At 36.1% G+C, this 18464-nt stretch overlaps 1 protein-coding gene across 1 annotated transcript; it reads right to left on the bottom strand.

Moving 5' to 3' along the window:
• Positions 1–15891: 15891 nt before the first annotated feature.
• Positions 15892–17178, bottom strand: LOC117933130. Its single transcript, XM_034854523.1, has 2 exons — positions 16604–17178; positions 15892–16303 (listed from the first exon to the last, which is right to left on the bottom strand). The coding sequence occupies exons 1-2, from the start codon at positions 17166–17168 to the stop codon at positions 16275–16277; spliced, it is 594 nt and encodes a 197-aa protein (XP_034710414.1). The 5' UTR covers positions 17169–17178; the 3' UTR covers positions 15892–16274.
• Between the last annotated feature and the right edge of the window lie 1286 nt (positions 17179–18464).

Below are 18464 nucleotides of genomic sequence, written 5' to 3' on the forward strand. Positions count from 1 at the left end.
AGATTAAAGACAAATAGAAAGGAATGAAGAATGAACAGAATAACGAATCCCGAAACTTTGAAGCCCTACTGCATGGCTGGTCCCATGATTTTGACAATGCAGCTATTGCAAACTGTGAGTGATACGAGTGCTCTGAAGAAGTTCATTGCTCGGTACGTACATTGCCCCCCACCCATCCCTATTACTTTGATCACCATTGGAGATCCAAAGATTATAACAACATGTTTGGTAATTGTTTCAATCTCCATAACAAAAGAAAAAAGAAAATATATTTGACAGAATATTTTTAATTATTGTTTTAAAAAATAATTATACAAATATGAAGTATATTTAGAAGATAATTAAAACATAAAAAATATGTTAAAAATATTTTCGATATTTGTTGGAAACTGTTCTTAAAAATTATTTTTTAGAACTGCTTTTGAAAACATTTATTAATAGGCCTGAATATTCGTCTTTGTCTTTGGGTCTTGGCAGTACCCACTGCATCCAATATCTATCTAAATATAACTTAGACAGTTACTATAAATGTTTCCATGTTGAATTCTAGTGAAATTTTGGACTTGCAACTGTTCATAGCTTTTGGGCGGTCAAGAGAATGCATATTAGGGTTTTTAAGGTGTGTGTGTGTGTATTTCTTTCATTCTCTTTGCAGTGTGAACTTATGGCCGAGTCAAACAATGGACTCAGTCAGTGAGTGAGAATGAATGGGGCCCTCTTCCAGGTCAAGGAACAGTTCAAATTTGAACACAGCACCCCGCCAATCATGACTACACTTTCTTACTTTGCTGGATAAAATATTTGTAACTTATTTAGATCTCTTGATCATGACCAAGTATAAAGCATGTATGAAGTCTAAAGTCTACACCCCGCCAATCATGACAACACTTTCTTACTTTGCTGGATAAAATATTTGTAACCTATTTAGATCTCTTGATCATGACCAAGTATAAAGCATGTATGAAGTCTAAAGTCTATTCACAAAGTTTCAAGTGTTTCCTAATGCCTTAGTTGTCAATTTGGTGAAATGATTTTGAGTTGATGGAAGGAAATATTACTTTAAATTGTATCCCTATAACTTCTTTTACAACTGATCTCCCAAAAAAAAAATTATTTTTTTAGAGATTTTTAGGAGAATTTAGTTTTTTTGTATTTTTTTAATGATTTATTATCTTAAAATTTATTAATTGATTTATAATTTAAATTCTAAGGTTATTCTATAAAATTAACTTAAAATATTTTCTAAGTCATCAAATTTACATATTGGCTCTCGTTTTTTTTTTTTAAAAAAATTAATATTTATTTTCATTAATATTAAGCAATAAATTTTTTTATTAAACATGTGTATTAAAAGTCTTGTAAAAACATAGAATAATTGTAAAATATTTCCTTTAAAAAATGAACCATAAATATAAAATCATGGATATATAAAGCCTTTTACTATGTGGATGTTTAGTAAACCAACTTAATGAATTAAAATAACTTAATAACTTAATTTAAATTACTAAATAAGTTATATATATTTGATAAAATAACTTAATGGTATGATTTAAAGTAAAAACAATTAATTTATTTTTAAGTCCACATCTTTATTTTATCTTTTTACCTTCATTTGTCCTAATTACATTTACGATCTCCTTTGTAATTCCACAACCTCAATTATTATTAGATTTTTTTTGTTATAGTTATAATTTATGAGGATAAATATATCAATTTGATGATTTAAAATAAGTTTTAAGTTAATTTTATCAAACAATTTTAACACTTAAAATAAAAATTAAGTAATAAGTTTTAAATCAACAAATTAAGTATAATTTAATTTAAATCGTTAAGTAATAAGTATTAAGTTTTATCAAATACCCCTTATATAAGGGTAAATAGAGTATAAGATAATTTAATATTTAAAATAAATTAATTATTTTGACTTAATATCTAAATTTATTTTTCACTTTAAGTCATTATAGTAAACATATTTAATATATTTAATGATTTAAATTACATATTTAAATTGGTTTAGAGAATACCCTCCTCTTTTGTTAACTTCATGAAATGGAAAAGATTCTTGTTATATAGCATTGTGAGAATGTGACAAAACAGATACATTCTTCTACTTAATTGTTTAAATATGAAAACAATTGCTTCAGCTTTGGAAGTTAGCATCAAGACATTAAGATAAAATAAATGAATAGTAATTGTCAGTCATATGCATCAAAAAGGGTCAGAGAAAATAATTTGAATGGAATCAAAATAGCTGTGATAACAGCCTTTAAGGCTTAAGCCTTCCATATTTACCAAATCCCAAGGTGCACATTCAAATAAAGGAAAAGACCAAACCTAGTAATCCTATGAGCCCATTAGCCTGAGATAGGAGCCATATGAAACTGGAAACACAGGACCCCCATCTCCTCCCATCACTCCATTCACAGGTTCAAAACACAAAAAGCAGTAGGTGTTTCTGTTAAAAGCTTGATAAAGCTTGTGAAAGCATTGGCACACATGTACCAGACACACACACAGAGACACAACAAAATTGATGATATACACAGATCTCTCCATCCCTAATCCTTCGTTTCTTTTTATATAACATTTAATACAGCTGGACAAGTGGGGCGGGGGAGAGAGGGGGCTAGTGACAAGGAAGTAGCCGGCCTACAAGAGATAGGCAATTGAAGGTAGGGGGCAGAGAGTTTCCAGATGCCATTTACTTGTTATTCCGTGTTTCCATGCTAACGGTTTGTGAAATTTAAGGGACCAGTGAGGTGATAAAGTGAAGAGAGAAAGATACAGAGAGAGAGAGAGAGAGAGAGAGAGAGAGAGATGATGGACCAGCTTGATTTGCAGCCTTATAGAGCAGCAGGTGCATATATGGGAGAGAGAGAAGAGAGAGAAGTTTGGTATGAGTACTTCCAACTACTGGGTATCAATCACGAGTGGCAATGGGGATCAACACCCAAAAATTCATGTTAATCCAGTGAATACCATAAAGCTCCTCCACCATGCCACTCAGAACAAAAGTCAAAAAAGAAGCTACTTGTCAGGGAAAATATATGATATTCACTTCCATTTTCAGAGAAAAATAATAACAATAATTGTTTTGTTACACTGGCCCAATGGGTTTACCAATCAACCAAATAAGATCAAGGGCAATTGATGATATGGATTTTTCGAGATACTTACCTTAGCCCACCCCTGATCTGTTTTTGTTGTTCTCTAATGGATTAGGGGTGAGTTTGGAAATAAGGAAGAAACTGAATCGGGTTTAGGTTAGGAATAGATAGTACTCAACCTACTCGACCCCATCTAGGGCTACCTAAACATATTAAATATCTACGTACCCTCGTCTCTACAAATGACTAAAAAACACCACTATATGTATGGTCTTTCATCCCTTAAATATTTTTCAAACCTCTCAAATCCCTCTTGACCTTAATTATCTTTTTCTAGGAAATGTTTTCATTCTTTGGTTCTAAATCTCATCTTCCGTTAAATTTCTACCAACTAAATATCATCTTCCCTCAAATCTGTTCATATCAGATATCTTTTTTCCCTTAAATATTTCATTCTCTCTCATGTTAGGGAGCTAGTCATATACCTTTCTGATATCAAATATAAAATTCTCCCACATTTTTGCCTTGACTGAATTTTCTGCTAGTGCAAGTTACTTTGATTGTACACTTATCTACCTATGCCTCAACAAACTCATGATCGATTGTCTGTAGAAATCATGGTAAAAGAAAACTAGAGAGGATAATTACAGTTGTAGCATCCAGATGTCAACCTTGAGGACTGATATATATATATAGTTGACTATTTATGTCTTGAATAGAGTATTCTTATGACCAAATTATGAATCTAACAAAAATCTTTTTAATGAAAAGATTGAATTTTAAATTAAATGATTAAATTGGTTGAGGAAAATCTACAACTAACGACCATAGAGCTTTCACAATTCTGCTTCAAATTTAGAACAAGAGAGAAAGGAATTCCTAGATCTAGGGTTTAGGTCCAAAATCAATCTAAGATCAAATTGAATCTTCAAACTAATTTTCATCTAGAACTTACATTAATATGCTTTATACATAGGTCACTAAATTCAGTGTGATAGATTGGTAATTCACTTTTATGTTTATGCATTCATATTACTCATCCATCTTATAGATTCAATTTTAGATTCAAACACAATAGATCACACTTAGTTTGCTAGTGATTATGTGGTTGACAAGTATCATTGATACCTTAGTAAGTAGCCATTGTATCTTGTTTAATTTAAACCAAATAAAGGATCTCATTCTAACAAATTAAACATGAAAACCTAATCAACAAATCTTATATTATTGCACTTGTGTTTTTCGTTGTTTGAATCCTCCACCTTCATGCTACAATTCTAGAACTAAAGATTTTAACCTCTCATTGTTGAGTTTGTTGGGATAGAACCCTTAAAAGCATGACATAATATAATAAATGAGATTTTAGTTTTCACTATTTTATTCTTATTTGTATTAATATTTATTTGAAAATCTAGGCTTACATATTTTATGTTTTATATGACTTGGATGCATTAGGAGTTGCGTAGAAGATTTAAGTCATGAATTCCTTACAATCCATCTGAGATTGTAGTGAACTACCTTTTGATTGGAAGAATGACTTGTCTTGATCATTTAAATGGGTTTTTTATGGTGAGTATATTGTTGTGTATAGCTACACATTAGACAAGACCTATAGTAAGTCATGACATTGACTTTTAGGGATTCATGGCTTCACCAAGCTATTATGATGCATGAGTTCTTAACCTTAATAGAATTTTGAGCTAGTATTGAGGTTGTTAGTGACTTTGGCCTATTGGTGAGATCCTAAGGTGGTCATATATTCTCTATAGATTGGTTCACTGTTAATTAAGATAGGTAACAACAAGTATTTTCAATAAAGACACTATATATCTCGTGATCGAGATAATATGTTCTCTTAGGTGATCCTAAGGACTTATAATCTGAAATTTGTGGTGTCACAATAATTCCTTAAGACGGATTTGACATGTCTTTTGTAGACTAGAGTATGTTAGTTGATTAAAAAAAAAAAAAAAAACTCAAGGATAATAAGGTAATCTCGAGAGATTGATAGTTTCTACCTCCCAAACTTAATTATTTTTTTCTTCTTTAAGCTTAAGGACTTCCATATATCTACCCTCCCTTGTTCATGACTAGTGAGATGACCACCTAAATTATGATGTTTTCTTACATTTTTTTTTTCTTTTGCTTTTTATTTCTATGAATTTTTTTTCTCAATTTTTTGGTGTAGATAATCACTCATCAAAATAATTAAGGTGGATAAGTAATTATAGTTCCAATTGTTGCCAGTTCTATAATATTAATAGTTTGGATCCAATATTAGATGTATTTTACTTACCAAAACTCTATGAACAAAATTCAAGATTACACAATCACAGAAGAGAACACTACTTATAATGTGGAAAACCTCTTAGAAAAATCCTCTTCTCAAGGTAAAATTACTGGTTGTAAGAATAATTTACTGTACATTTCATGGTGGTATAGCTATACCCAAAAAGAATTGGATGGAGGCAAAAATTAGTAGAAAAGTTGGCATTAAGTCATGTAATGGCAGCCAATTTGAGAATTGTGTTTATAAATAATATTATGGACATGCTAGTTTTTTACTACCACCATATGAGTAGGGCCTGACCGCTCCCATAGATCCCACAAATAATCATTATGTTTTGCATCCTACTCTCTTCTTCATCTTCCAATCTTTGGTTCTTTGATTTCGAACAAGGTAAAACCTATCTTCTCTCTCTCATTTCACTTGAAGTTGATTTCTCTATCATTTTTCATTGTGCAAAGAAGTAGTTTCTCTCTATAAGATGTAATTTCTTTTTCAGTTTGATTTCTCTAACCATTTCATTAATTGATCTTACTCTAGAAACTTTTTATAGGCATGACTTATCTCTCTCTCTCTCTACATGAAGATTGCCAATATTGGACCTCTTAATGATGCCCATCTTTGACACAAATACTCTCGATACAAAGGTTTATACAAATTTGGGTCTCCATGTTCTCTTTTTGCATATTAAAAGTTTATTTTTATTTCTCTATAAATTTAGGGAACTTTAATGTGAAATCTTGATTTTTGGCACAGTAATTCCAAAATCCTTGAGGAGTGGTAGTTCCAAGCAATGACATATAAAATTCATGTCTATTTTTCTTGAAATTTAGAATTTTCCTTCTAATTGGGCTCTAAGATTTTTCTAAATATTAATGCATGATCCTTAGGGCACTTTGGTACATAAAAAATAACATCCAATTGGTACCAAAAAATTAAATAGTATTTTAATAATATATTTATTGATCCTAGTGTAGAAATAATAGTTACTGGTGTTGAGGACATTTATTACTTTTGTTGTGTAGCTCATGTTTAGCTTGTTAATGCAACAAATGCTAAGTCTATTAATTTAGCAATGTAGTTGGTACTTGGTTTATTAATTGTTGATATTCCCGATTTAGTTTATTAATTTGGTAACTGGCCAAATATTTAGTTTAATAATTATGTATCCTTACAATTATTAAAATATAGATGGAAGCATTAAAAAGCCAATACTAACTACATTCAACACTATAGTCATAAAACTTCATACTCTACTTCATGGAAGCATTGAAAAGTCTGTCTTTTTAAGCACAGAATCTCTAATAACTAAAAGTTTGATAGATGTTGTTTGATTGCTCTATGTTTATATAAGAACCTATGAATGCTTTCACTTGTACTTGGATCATAAATCACTAGTGCATATGTTGTTGCAATTGCATCAAGCTATTCAAATTTAAAATTCCTTGATTTGAGCGGGTATGCTTTTGTCCCCAGTCATGATTGTTGTGAAGGATCTATAAGATAATCAATTGTTTAAGTAACTTGCTAAGGTTATATTATTGTCTTCAGATTGAGGTAGTATGAATACTTCTCACCTTATGTTTTCATCCCTCTAGGTTTTAGATGTTTTGCAACTACCTCAACGTTTTATTTATTGAGTGGGGTAGTTAGGTAGTTGGCAAAGCTAAGTTTTTTAAGCTTCCAATTTGCGTTTGTCTTTTTTTTTTGTATTCATACTTTGGTAATTAAGTTATACCTCAATATGGAGCTTACCCTTAATATAATAGTATATGAGTGAGTATTGTAGTTCACGCAAATTCCATTTAGAAACCTTATGATATTGAATCTCTTCGGCATATTTTTGCCTATAAATACTTCATTATGACATTTTTAGGGTTAGAGATGATAAGAGGTAAAATAAAAAAAAAATAAATAAATAAAAAATTGAAGAGATCTCAGAGGAGACACTTTGAGAGAAAGCCTAACGAGTCACACTGTTCCCAATCTCTCATTCGAATGATTCAAGCATTGAATCTTAAGTTGAAAACTTTCATCCCTTCAACGAGACTAGAGCATATTCATTGGAGCAATTAGATGTTACTGTATCATGGACATGGATCAAGTTGTAGGCACTGGAGAGTCAGTCTTTAGGATAAAGTGACCAGGTAAGTCTATGTAATTTGATCTCATATAGTGATTTAGATTAGCGGTCTTAGACTTTGTGGTTTTTTTTTTATCTCCATGTGGGGGGTTTCCACGTAAAAGTCCTTGTGACTCATTGCATATCGTTATAATCTTGTTTATATTGCCTATTGTTGAAAGAGTTTATTATCCCTAGCTTATTGCAAGAAAAAAAAAATAGGTATAATACATACATATTTATTGAAATTTTTAAATACCATTCACCCCTTCTCTAGGTATTACCTTATTCGACTTCAGTTTTTCAATTAATATTAGAGTGAGATAAAAATCAAATTTTTATTAATTTTGTAGGATAAAAAAAATCAAAATTTTATTTATTTTGTAGGATAAAAATTTGAATTTTTATTGATCTTAGTCTAGTATGGAACAATAAAAAACTGAGGCTCCTCTTAATAGTCCACTTTACTTCGATGGGAGTAACTATCCCCATTGGAAAGCCCTAATGAAATTTTTTCTTAAAATGCAAGGTGAATGGTTATGGAATTCAATGGAATATGGATGAGGACCCCCATTGATTCTTGATGTCCATGGAAGATTAATTGGAGAACTAAAACCTGAACAAGATTGGGACAAAGTCGATAATGAAGTGAAGCCAATGCTAAGGCTTTATTTAGTATCTTTAATGGAATTTATCTAAATGAGTTTCACAAGATAGCAAACTGTACTCATGCTAAGGAAGCATAGGATATACTTCAAGTCACTCATGAAGGTATGTCCACTGTTAAAGTTTCTAAATTGTAAATGCTTACCATGGTTTAAAATGTCGGAATTTTTCAGTGAAATATCGTCGATATTTCGGTTGTTGGAGCAAACTTTCAATCTAATATACATAACTTATTATTTTTCATCCCATATTTCGTGACATGGTATCAGAGCAGTAGGTTTTTTAAAACCTGGGCATCATTCTAACCTTCATCGCCATTTTTTCTGGCCTTTATAGCTGGATTTTTTTAATTCACGTTTTCTTTCTCTACTTTGTTTTGCTCTGTTTTCTAAAGGCAAAACAGAGTATTTCACGTGTTCTTTTACTAGTCTTCGTTGCTGTTGGTTTTTTGTTTCGCGATCTGCCTTAATTCCCAAGAGATCAGTTTTTTCGTGAAATATGTTAGAGGTTGCAGAGACGATTACTACAACACAATCAGAGAAGATTGTTCGATTTCAACAACCCGAGAATTGCAAAACATTCAGGCTACATATAGGTTGGATGGAAAAAATTACCTTAAATGGTCTCAACTTGTTTGCACTGTACTGAAAGGGAAAGGAAAGATCAACCATCTTATGGGTACAGGGCCGAAACCAAGAGATCCCCCTTTTGAAGCATGGGATGAAGAAGATTCTATGATTATTGTGTGGTTGTGGAATTCTATGACTCCTAAGATTAGAGACACATGTATGTTCTTGGCTATGACTAAGGATATTTGGGACGCAATCCAACAGACGTATTCAAAAGCTAGAGATGTGGCTCAAGTATACGAGGTTAAGGTGAAAATGATTGCTGCAAAACAGGAAAGTAAAACAGTTACTGAATATGCTAATCAATTGAAAGCTTTGTGGCAAGAACTTGATCATTATATGGTGATAAAAACCAAATGTCTTGAGGATGCCGTTGTTCTAAAGGATTTCATTAAACAAGATAGAGTCTATGATTTTCTTGTTGGGTTTAACCCAGAATTTTGATCAAGTGAGAATCCAGATTCTTGGCAAACAAGAGGTTCTATGCTTTAATGAGATGGTGGCATTGATTCGAGGCGAGGAAAGCCGAAGGAGTGTTATGCTTGAACCACAAACCTTAGATGGATCAGCCCTAGTTGCAAAAGCAGAATATTCAGAGCAAGGAAAGAATGATCTGCCTAAACACTTAGGTAGAAACAATCAGTGGAAGGAGAACAAGGACAATCTCTGGTGCACCTATTGCAAGAAACCAAGGCACACAAAAGAGAAATATTGGAAGTTGAATGGTAAGCCACCAAGTCGTGAATAAAGAAACCATGGAGGACAGCAAAGGCCTCAAGCACACATGGTAGAGCAGCCCAAAACAGAGGAAAATTCAGCAATAAGCAGGTTCAATAGTGAAGAAATGGAGAAGTTGAGAAACTTGTTGAGATCCCTTAACAAACCTACTGGAACTTGTTCTTTGGCTCTTTCAGGTACACCTTCATTCTCTTTTTGCATAAATGTCTCACACAGGGTTTATGATGACTCTTGGATAATAGACTCCGGTGCCACAGACCATATGACCTCCAAATCTCAACTTTTCCATACCTATACCTCAAGCCCAAGTAACAAGAAAATTGCAATGGCCAATGACTCTTTAGCTACCGTTGCAGGTTTCGGAGACATATACATCACACCTACCCTTATTCTTAAAAACGTCTTCCATGTACCAAAATTATCGGCCAACTTTGTTTCCATTCAAAAGTTTACCCATGATCTTAAATGTTATGCTATTTTTGTCCTTTTTTATTGTGGTTTTCAAGAACAAGGCTCGGGGAGGAGGATTGGACTTGCTAAGGAAATGAGTGGTCTTTACCACCTTGAATCATCTCAGAAAACTAGTAATAATTTGTTGTTGTCTTTTCTCAGTTCCTCAAAAAAAGATATCATTTGGTTGTATCACCTATGTCTAGGTCATCCATCTTTTAGGGTTTTAAAGGTCATGTTTCCTCATTTGTTCCAAGGATTAGATATTTCTGAGTTTCATCGTAAAACTTGTGAATTGGCAAAACATGCTCGTGTATATTTTCCTATTAGTAATAAAAAGAAGTTCTCATCATTTTCATTTGATTCATAGTGACATATGGGGTCCTTTGACTATACCTAATGTTTTTGGGGCTCGTTGGTTTGTCTCCTTAATTGATGACTGTACTCGGGTTACATGGATCTTTCTTCTTAAACAAAAATCTGATGTTAGCATTGTTATACCTAATTTCCACTCAATGGTTCAAAACCAATTTAGGGTTAAAATAAAAAGCTTTAGGACAGATAATGCTAGAGATTACTTCAACCAGATTTTGTCACCCTATTTTCAATCACAGGGCATTCTTCATGACTCATCATGTGTTAACACACCCTAACAAAATAGGGTAGCCGAGAAGAAAAATGAGCATTTACTCAACACAACCCGAGCCTTACTATTTCAAGGGAATGTTCCTAAGTTCTATTGGGGGGAAGCTGTTCTTACTGCCACATACATGATAAATAGAATTCTCTCATGACTGTTAGACAACAAAAGCCCCGTAGAGATACTTAAGAGTTTCTATCCACACTTTAGAACCTCAAATGGGCTCACTCCTAGGGTATTTGGGTGCACTACATTTGTTTATGTCCACAGCCAACATAGAGACAAGCTAGACCCCCGAGCCATAAAATGTGTCTTCCTTGGTTACTCATCCACTAAAAAAGGATACAAATGTTACAATCCCTCAACCAAATTTTTTTACATCTTTGCAGATGTCACCTTCACAAAAAATAAACCTTTTTTTCCCCAAGTCCTCTCTTCAGAGGGAGATTTCAATGATGGAAGATAGTCCTTGTGAGTCCTTTGAACCCCTTGACCTTCCTCATGTCTCAACCCATGGTGATGAAGAACCTGAGTTATCCGAGCCAATCACACCTGAGTCACCCAATTTTACCACTAAACCCGTGTAATCCCCTGTTCCAGCTAGTGTCACTCCTCGCAAATTTCCAGAGTTTCCTAAGGTCTATTCAAGGGAAAAGACCATTCCAGGAAAAAAAAAAAAAAAAAAAAAAACAGGTCCAAGAATCCAACTCAGACCTTGGGAATGAAATCACGGTAAGATCAAACCCACCTTTACATACACAACCTGATGAAACTTCCACTGACTCAACAGACAACCTAGACCTAGACCTTCCCATTGCTGTAAAAAAAAAAAATAAAAAAAATAAAAAATAAAAAAAAATAAAAAAAACCAAATAATGCACTAACCGACCATTCTATCCACTATCACACTATGTGTCTCCTAAGCACCTATCACCAACCCACAAGAATTTCATTGTGAGTCTAAACACCACTATCATCCCTAACACTATATCTAAGGCATTGACAAAAAGGGAATGGAAGGATGCTATGAGAGAGGAGATGGGTGCATTAGAAAAGAATAAAACATGGGAGATTGTTGAAAGACCGAAATGGAAAAACATTGTTGATTGCAAGTGGATTTTCACACTGGAATATAAGGCTAATGGATTTCTTGAGAGACATAAAGCAAGATTGGTAGCCAAACGGTACACTCAAACTTATGGAGTTGATTATCAGGAGACTTTTACTCCAATTGCAAAAATGAATACTGTAAGAATTCTGTTGTCACTGGTTGCCCACTACAATTGGAAACTCCTACAGTATGATGTTAAGAATGCATTTCTTCATGGTGATTTAGATGAAGAGATTTACATGAACATTCCACCGGGATTTGAGGGAAACCCAAGTAACAAGGTGTGCAAGCTAAAAAAGGCCATTTATGGGCTAAAACAATCTTCTAGGGCTTGGTTTGGGAGATTTGAAAAAGTCATGAAATAGTCTAGGTACAAACAAAGCCAAGGTGACCACACTCTCTTCATTAAGCACTCGACTGTAGGAGGAGTAACTGCTCTTCTATTCTATGTTGACGACATCATATTGATTGGAAATGATGAGAGAGAAAAACATGAAGTGAAACAAAGATTAACAACAAAGTTTGAGATAAAGGAACTAGGGAAACTAAAGTACTTCCTCAATATTGAGGCGGCATATTCCACACAAGGGATTTTCATCTCTCAACAAAAGTATGTGACTAATTTATTGGCAGAAATGGGGAAGATTGGGTGTAAACTAGTCTTTACCCCCAATGGATCCAAACCACAAGTTGGGAGAAGGTAAAGAAGAACTAGTGGTGGATAAAAAAATGTACCAAAGGCTGGTTGGTAGGCTCATATACCTTGCTCACACTCGACCAGACATCGCCTACTCGGTAAGCATGATAAGTCAATTCATGCATGATCCAAGAGAACCTCATCTTCAAGTTGCTTACAGGGTGTTGCATTACTTGAAAGGCAACCTCGGGAAAGGAATTTTGTTCAAGAAGAACAATACTCTTGCTCTAGAAGCATACACCGACGCTAACTATGCAGGTTCCCTAGTGGATCGAAGATCAACTACAGGGTATTGTACTTTTCTTGGAGGTAATCTGGTAATATGGAGAAGTAAAAAGTAGAATGTGGTAGCAAGGTCGTCTGCAGAACCAGAGTTTGGGTCATTGCTTAAGGGTTGTGTGAACTACTTTGGCTTAAGATTATTCTAGATGCTTTGAGAATCAAATGGGATGGTCCTATGAAGCTCTATTGTGACAACAAGTCAACTATCAATATTGCTCATAACCCTATACAACACGATAGGACAAAACATATTGAGATTGATAGGCATTTCATCAAAGAAAAATTGGAGGAAGGAGTAGTGTGTATGTCTTATGTTCCATCAGAACATCAATTAGCTGATATCCTAACAAAAGGGCTGAACAGTTCAATGTTTCACGATCTTGTATTCAAGTTGGGAATGGAAGACATCTATTTCTCAGCTTGAGGGGTAGTGTCAAGCTATAAATAGGCTGTAATTGAGTTGTAAATAGAATAGGAGAATTATTTTTAAATCCCTTAAATTGAGGGATTCAATTAGATAGCTTTCTGATTTAGGAATGTAACCAAATCAAGGTACTTCTTATTTTCTATATCTTATCAGAGGAGTAATACATATATATATATATACAGTTGAGAGACCTGATTAGGAAGGTGTTATCCCTAAAGGAAACAACCACATTATGGTATGTACAGATATGTACAGCTAACACTCCCCTCAAGCTGGAGCATAGATGTTGATCATGCCAGCTTGTTACAAAGTACTCAACTCGAGTTCCATTTAAAGCTTTTGTAAAAATATCCCCAAGTTGCTCTCCAGTCTTCACATAGCCAGTAGAGATTAGATTTTCCTCAATCTTTTCACGAATGAAGTGACAATCAACTTCAATATGTTTGGTTCTTTCATGATAGACTGGGTTCGCAGCAATATGAAGAGCGGCTTGATTGTCACACCAAAGCTTTGCTGGCATTGTGCACTTCAATCCCACTTCACATAAGAGTTGATGTATCCATATGATTTCACAAGTAGCCTGTGCCATGGCCCTATACTCAGATTCTGCACTCGAACGGGATACAACACTCTGCTTCTTACTTTTCCAAGCCACTAGATTCCCGCCGAAGAACACACAATAACCTGTAGTGGATCTTCTATCAAACTTAGAACCTGCCCAATCCGCATCAGAAAAACACTCAATACGAGTGTGTCCCTGACTACTATATAGTATGCCTAGACCAGGAGCCTTCTTTAGATAGCACAAAATCTGCTCTAAAGCCGCCCAATGCTTTATTGTAGGCGCAGATGTGAACTGACTAACAACACTTACTGCATATGCAATATCTGGTCGCGTCACGGTGAGATAATTTAGCTTCCCAACCACTCTCCGATACCTTTCAGGGTTGTAGAAGGGATCTCCATCATCTGGCATAAGTTGTACATTAGGCACCATCGGGGTAGTACATGGCTTTGCTTCTATCTTACCGGTCTCTTTAAGCAGATCAAGCACATACTTTCCTCTATGATAAGAACATCCCTTTCTTGCTCCTTGATACTTCTATTCCCAGGAATACTTCAGTTCACCCAAGTCCTTTGTATGAAACTTGGAATGCATGAATGTCTTAAGATCAGAGATTCCTGCGTGATCATTTCCTGTAATAACTATATCATCGACATAGACCACAAGAAGTATGATACCAGCAGCTGTTTTCTTGTAGAAAACGGAGTGATCTTTCTCACTCTTGTTCATGCCAAATGCTTGAATCTCCTTACTGAATTTTCCAAACCAAGCACGGGGACTCTGCTTCAATCCATAGAGAGCTTTTTTCAGACAACAAACCTTCCCATACTCCCCCTGAGCAACAAACCCAGGAGGTTGCTCCAGATAGACCTCTTCCTCTAGATCACCATGAAGAAAAGCATTCTTGATGTCTAACTGATGTATCATCCACTGTTGGGAAGCAGCAATAGAAATAAATAGTCGAACTGAATTGAGTTTGGCAACAGGAGAGAAAGTATCAGAATAGTCTACTCCATATGTCTGAGCATATCCTCTAGCTACAAGTCTGGCTTTCAGTCGTGCCACAGAGCCATCAGGATTAACTTTTACCGCAAAGACCCACTTAAGCCAACAACTTTCTTTCCTGGAGGCAAAATCAACAAGTTTCCATGTATGATTATCCTCCAATGCACAGATTTCTTCAAGCATTGCATTCTTCCACCCAGGATGATTCAGGGCCTCTGTAACAGTTTTAGGGACTGAAACAGAATCTATAGAGGCTACAAGGACACTTGAGGAAGTTGACAGGTGATCATAAGACACAAAGTTGGCAATGGAATAGATAGATTTGCAGTGTCGCTTACCTTTTCGAAGGCTAATAGGAAGGTCGAGATCACTGGAAGGATCAGATGACGAAGGAGCTGGTGCAGGACATGTATCTGTTGTCACTGGGCGCCGAGAGTACACCTGGACAATGGTGGTTTGTCTGGAGCAGGAGGAATAGTAACAACAGGACCCAAATGAGCAAGAGACGCATCAGAATCAACCACACTTGATTGTCCAGCAATTGGTCTTGAATGAACCACTTGATACACGAGCCATTCTTCATCCTCCTCACTTGCGGAACTTGTGGGTGAAGAGAAGAAGGATGTGTCTTCGGAAAACACAACATCCGTTGAAATTAGATACTTATTGAGATCAGGCGAGAAACATCTATAGCCCTTTGCAGTCTTGAGTACCCCAAGAAAACACACCGTAACGCCTTAGGATCAAGTTTAGTAACAAAAGGCCTTGTATCTCTAACATAGCATGTACATCCAAAAATTCTTGGTTCAAGGGGAAAAGGTGATTTCTGTGGATGTATTACTTTGTACGGAATATCACCTTTAAGCACTACAGTGGGCATACGGTTGATCAGAAGCAAGCTGTGGGAAACGGCATCAGCCCAAAACTGTTTCGGAACCTTCATCTGAACATGAGTGCACGAGCTGTCTCAAGTAAATGCCTGTTTTTTCTTTCAGCAACCCCATTTTGAGAAGGAGTATCAACACATGATGTTTGATGAAGAATCCCATGGTGACTCAGGTAATTCTGAAATGAGTTAGACACATATTCTTTTCCATTATCGCTTCTTAATATTTTCACAGACACATCATACTGGGTTTTAATCTCAGCAGAGAAAGCACAAAAATGGGAAAACACTTCTGAACGATTCTTCATAAAATAAATCCAAGTCATTCGAGAAAAATCATCCACAAAGGTAACAAAATATCGAAACCCAGTTTGAGAAGTAACAGGGCACGGACCCCAAACATCAGAATGTACTAACTCAAACAAAGACTCAGCCCGTTTATTAATCCTTGGCCTAAAGAACTACGATGATGCTTCGCAAAATGACACGACTCACAATCTAATGAAGGTAAAGTATCAAACTGAGGACATAATTTCTTCAACACCGATAGAGAAGGATGTCCTAACCGACAATGAGCTTCAACAGGAGAGGCAGTACTAACACACGCAACTGGTCGAGGTACCCACTCGTCAAGAATATAGAGCCCATCAGATACATGTCCTTTACCAAATGTCCGGTTCGTCATAAGATCCTGAAACACACAATGATCAGGGAAAAATGAGACACTACAATTCAGATTTTGGTAAGTTTACTGACAGAGATTAGGTTAAAGGCCAAATTTGGTAAGTTTAACACAGACGATAACGTAATAGAAGATGTTGGTTTCACAGTCCAGACCCTTTAATCTCATAGGTAGAACCATCAGCAACAGTAACAGGGGGAGCAGAATGTGTTCTGAAGGTAGAGAAAGTTTTATGATTACCTGTCATATGATCTGTGGCACCTGAATCAATTATCCATTTGTTTGAGGAGGAGACAAGACATGTTTTACCTGACTCTGCCAGAGCACTAACAGGAGTAGATGCTTTCAGTGTGTCTTGATACTGTGAATATTTGGCAAACTCTTCTGCTGTCATAGTGATGATCTTGTCTGAGGAGTCTGAAAACGTAGCAGTATCAGATGTAGCAACATTGGCAGTTTGAATTCTCCGATTTCGATTTTGCAATTTCCTGCAGTTTCTCTTGGTATGGCCAGCCTCATGGCAGTAAAAACACACAATAGTACTTGAATCATTGCCACGATTTTCGAATGCCCTGTTTCCGCCCCTATTATTCACCCTTCTTGTATTTTCTGCATTTCCTCCTTTGGCAACAAGAACATTGGTGTGCTGAGAAGATGAGACATTCTCAGTTCGTAGAACTCTACTGAAAACTTCCTGAAGGGAACCAATGTCAGAACCAGAAAGAATCTGAGATTTGGCAGTCTCAAACTCAGATGGGAGACCGGATAAGAAGCTCATAACAGCCATCTGTTCCCGTTGAGCCTGTTGGACTCTAACATCCGGACTAAAAGGCATAATTGCATTCAATTCCTCATATACCTTCTTGAAGTCCATAAAATATGCAGTGAGGATTTAGCTCCCTTTTCAGGACAATGGAAGGCATTCCATACATCATACATCCGAGAGACATTTCCTTTTCCAGAATACAGAAAATCAAGATAATCCATTAGCTCCTTAACAAATTCGCAATGGCTCAGCAGACCAACAATATCACTATTAATAGAGTTTTTCATCTGCAGAAATAACCGTGCATCATCTTGCAACCAAAGTTTTCTAGTGATATCAGTAGGAGGTTCCTCAGTCAAGTGATCATCTTTAGCAACACTTCTCAGATAAATTTTGATAGTCTTGCTCCATTCAATATAATTAGACCCATTTAATTTGTGTTCAGTTATTTTTGACACAATGGGCACTATATCAGCAACAGAATGCTTATTCTCTTCCATGATAAAATTCAATCTCCAAAGTAATCAGCCCAGACCAGAAATTACAATTCACCACACAGCAAGAAGAAAGAGACAAGTACCTTTCTTACACAAAGGGGCAAAAGCGTCAAAGATTGCGTCAAAAGCAACTATAAAACCCCTTGACAAAATGGATTGCTGTCGTGGCTGCCAAGGTGGGCGGTCGTGGCTGCCAAGGTGGCGGAAGGAGAATCACAACCGTCGGTTTCCGGCGACTGTGATGTACAGGGAACAGCCGGCCAGATTCGGAGCAAAGTGCGAATCTAGGGTTGCGGCGGAGCAGGAGGAACGCCGGTGATCAGCGTCGAGAGGGTGTCGGGATCTGAGACCGGGGTTCGAATCGCGTATCTGAGAAGAAGGCGTCTCAGGAAGGTGGATCGAGGGCAGGGTGGATCGAGGGGCAAGGTTCCGGCGAAGGTGACAAATCTGACCAATCTCCGTCGACGCGTCCAATGGCAGAATCTCAACACCATCCACAAATCTCTCTCTTTCTTTCTCGAGGATCGCAGCGGTGACTCGCGGTAACCAGAGAGATCGGGATCAGGAAGGGTTCATTCACGGAACCCCAAGGGCAGAATCTCAAAGAACAAGAGCGGAGCGAGATCACCTTGGCCAGAGAACGGGATTGCGACACCCACGCAACTGATCGGAGGTCAACAGAAGCTGCTACGCTCCTCCACGCGCCGGCGCGTGAGTTGATGCGTCCTGCTTCTCACGCGTTCAGCTTCAGGTCGCCGGACTTCGGGTACCGGCCGATCTTGACACCTCCCAGACTTTGAGCCAATGGCTCTGATACCATGTAACCAAATCAAGGTACTTCTTATTTTCTATATCTTATCAGAGGAGTAATACATATATATATATACAGTTGAGAGACCTGATTAGG

This window comes from Vitis riparia, chromosome 16, assembly GCF_004353265.1.
Source record: "Vitis riparia cultivar Riparia Gloire de Montpellier isolate 1030 chromosome 16, EGFV_Vit.rip_1.0, whole genome shotgun sequence".
In the NCBI taxonomy this organism is placed as follows: Eukaryota; Viridiplantae; Streptophyta; class Magnoliopsida; order Vitales; family Vitaceae; genus Vitis; species Vitis riparia.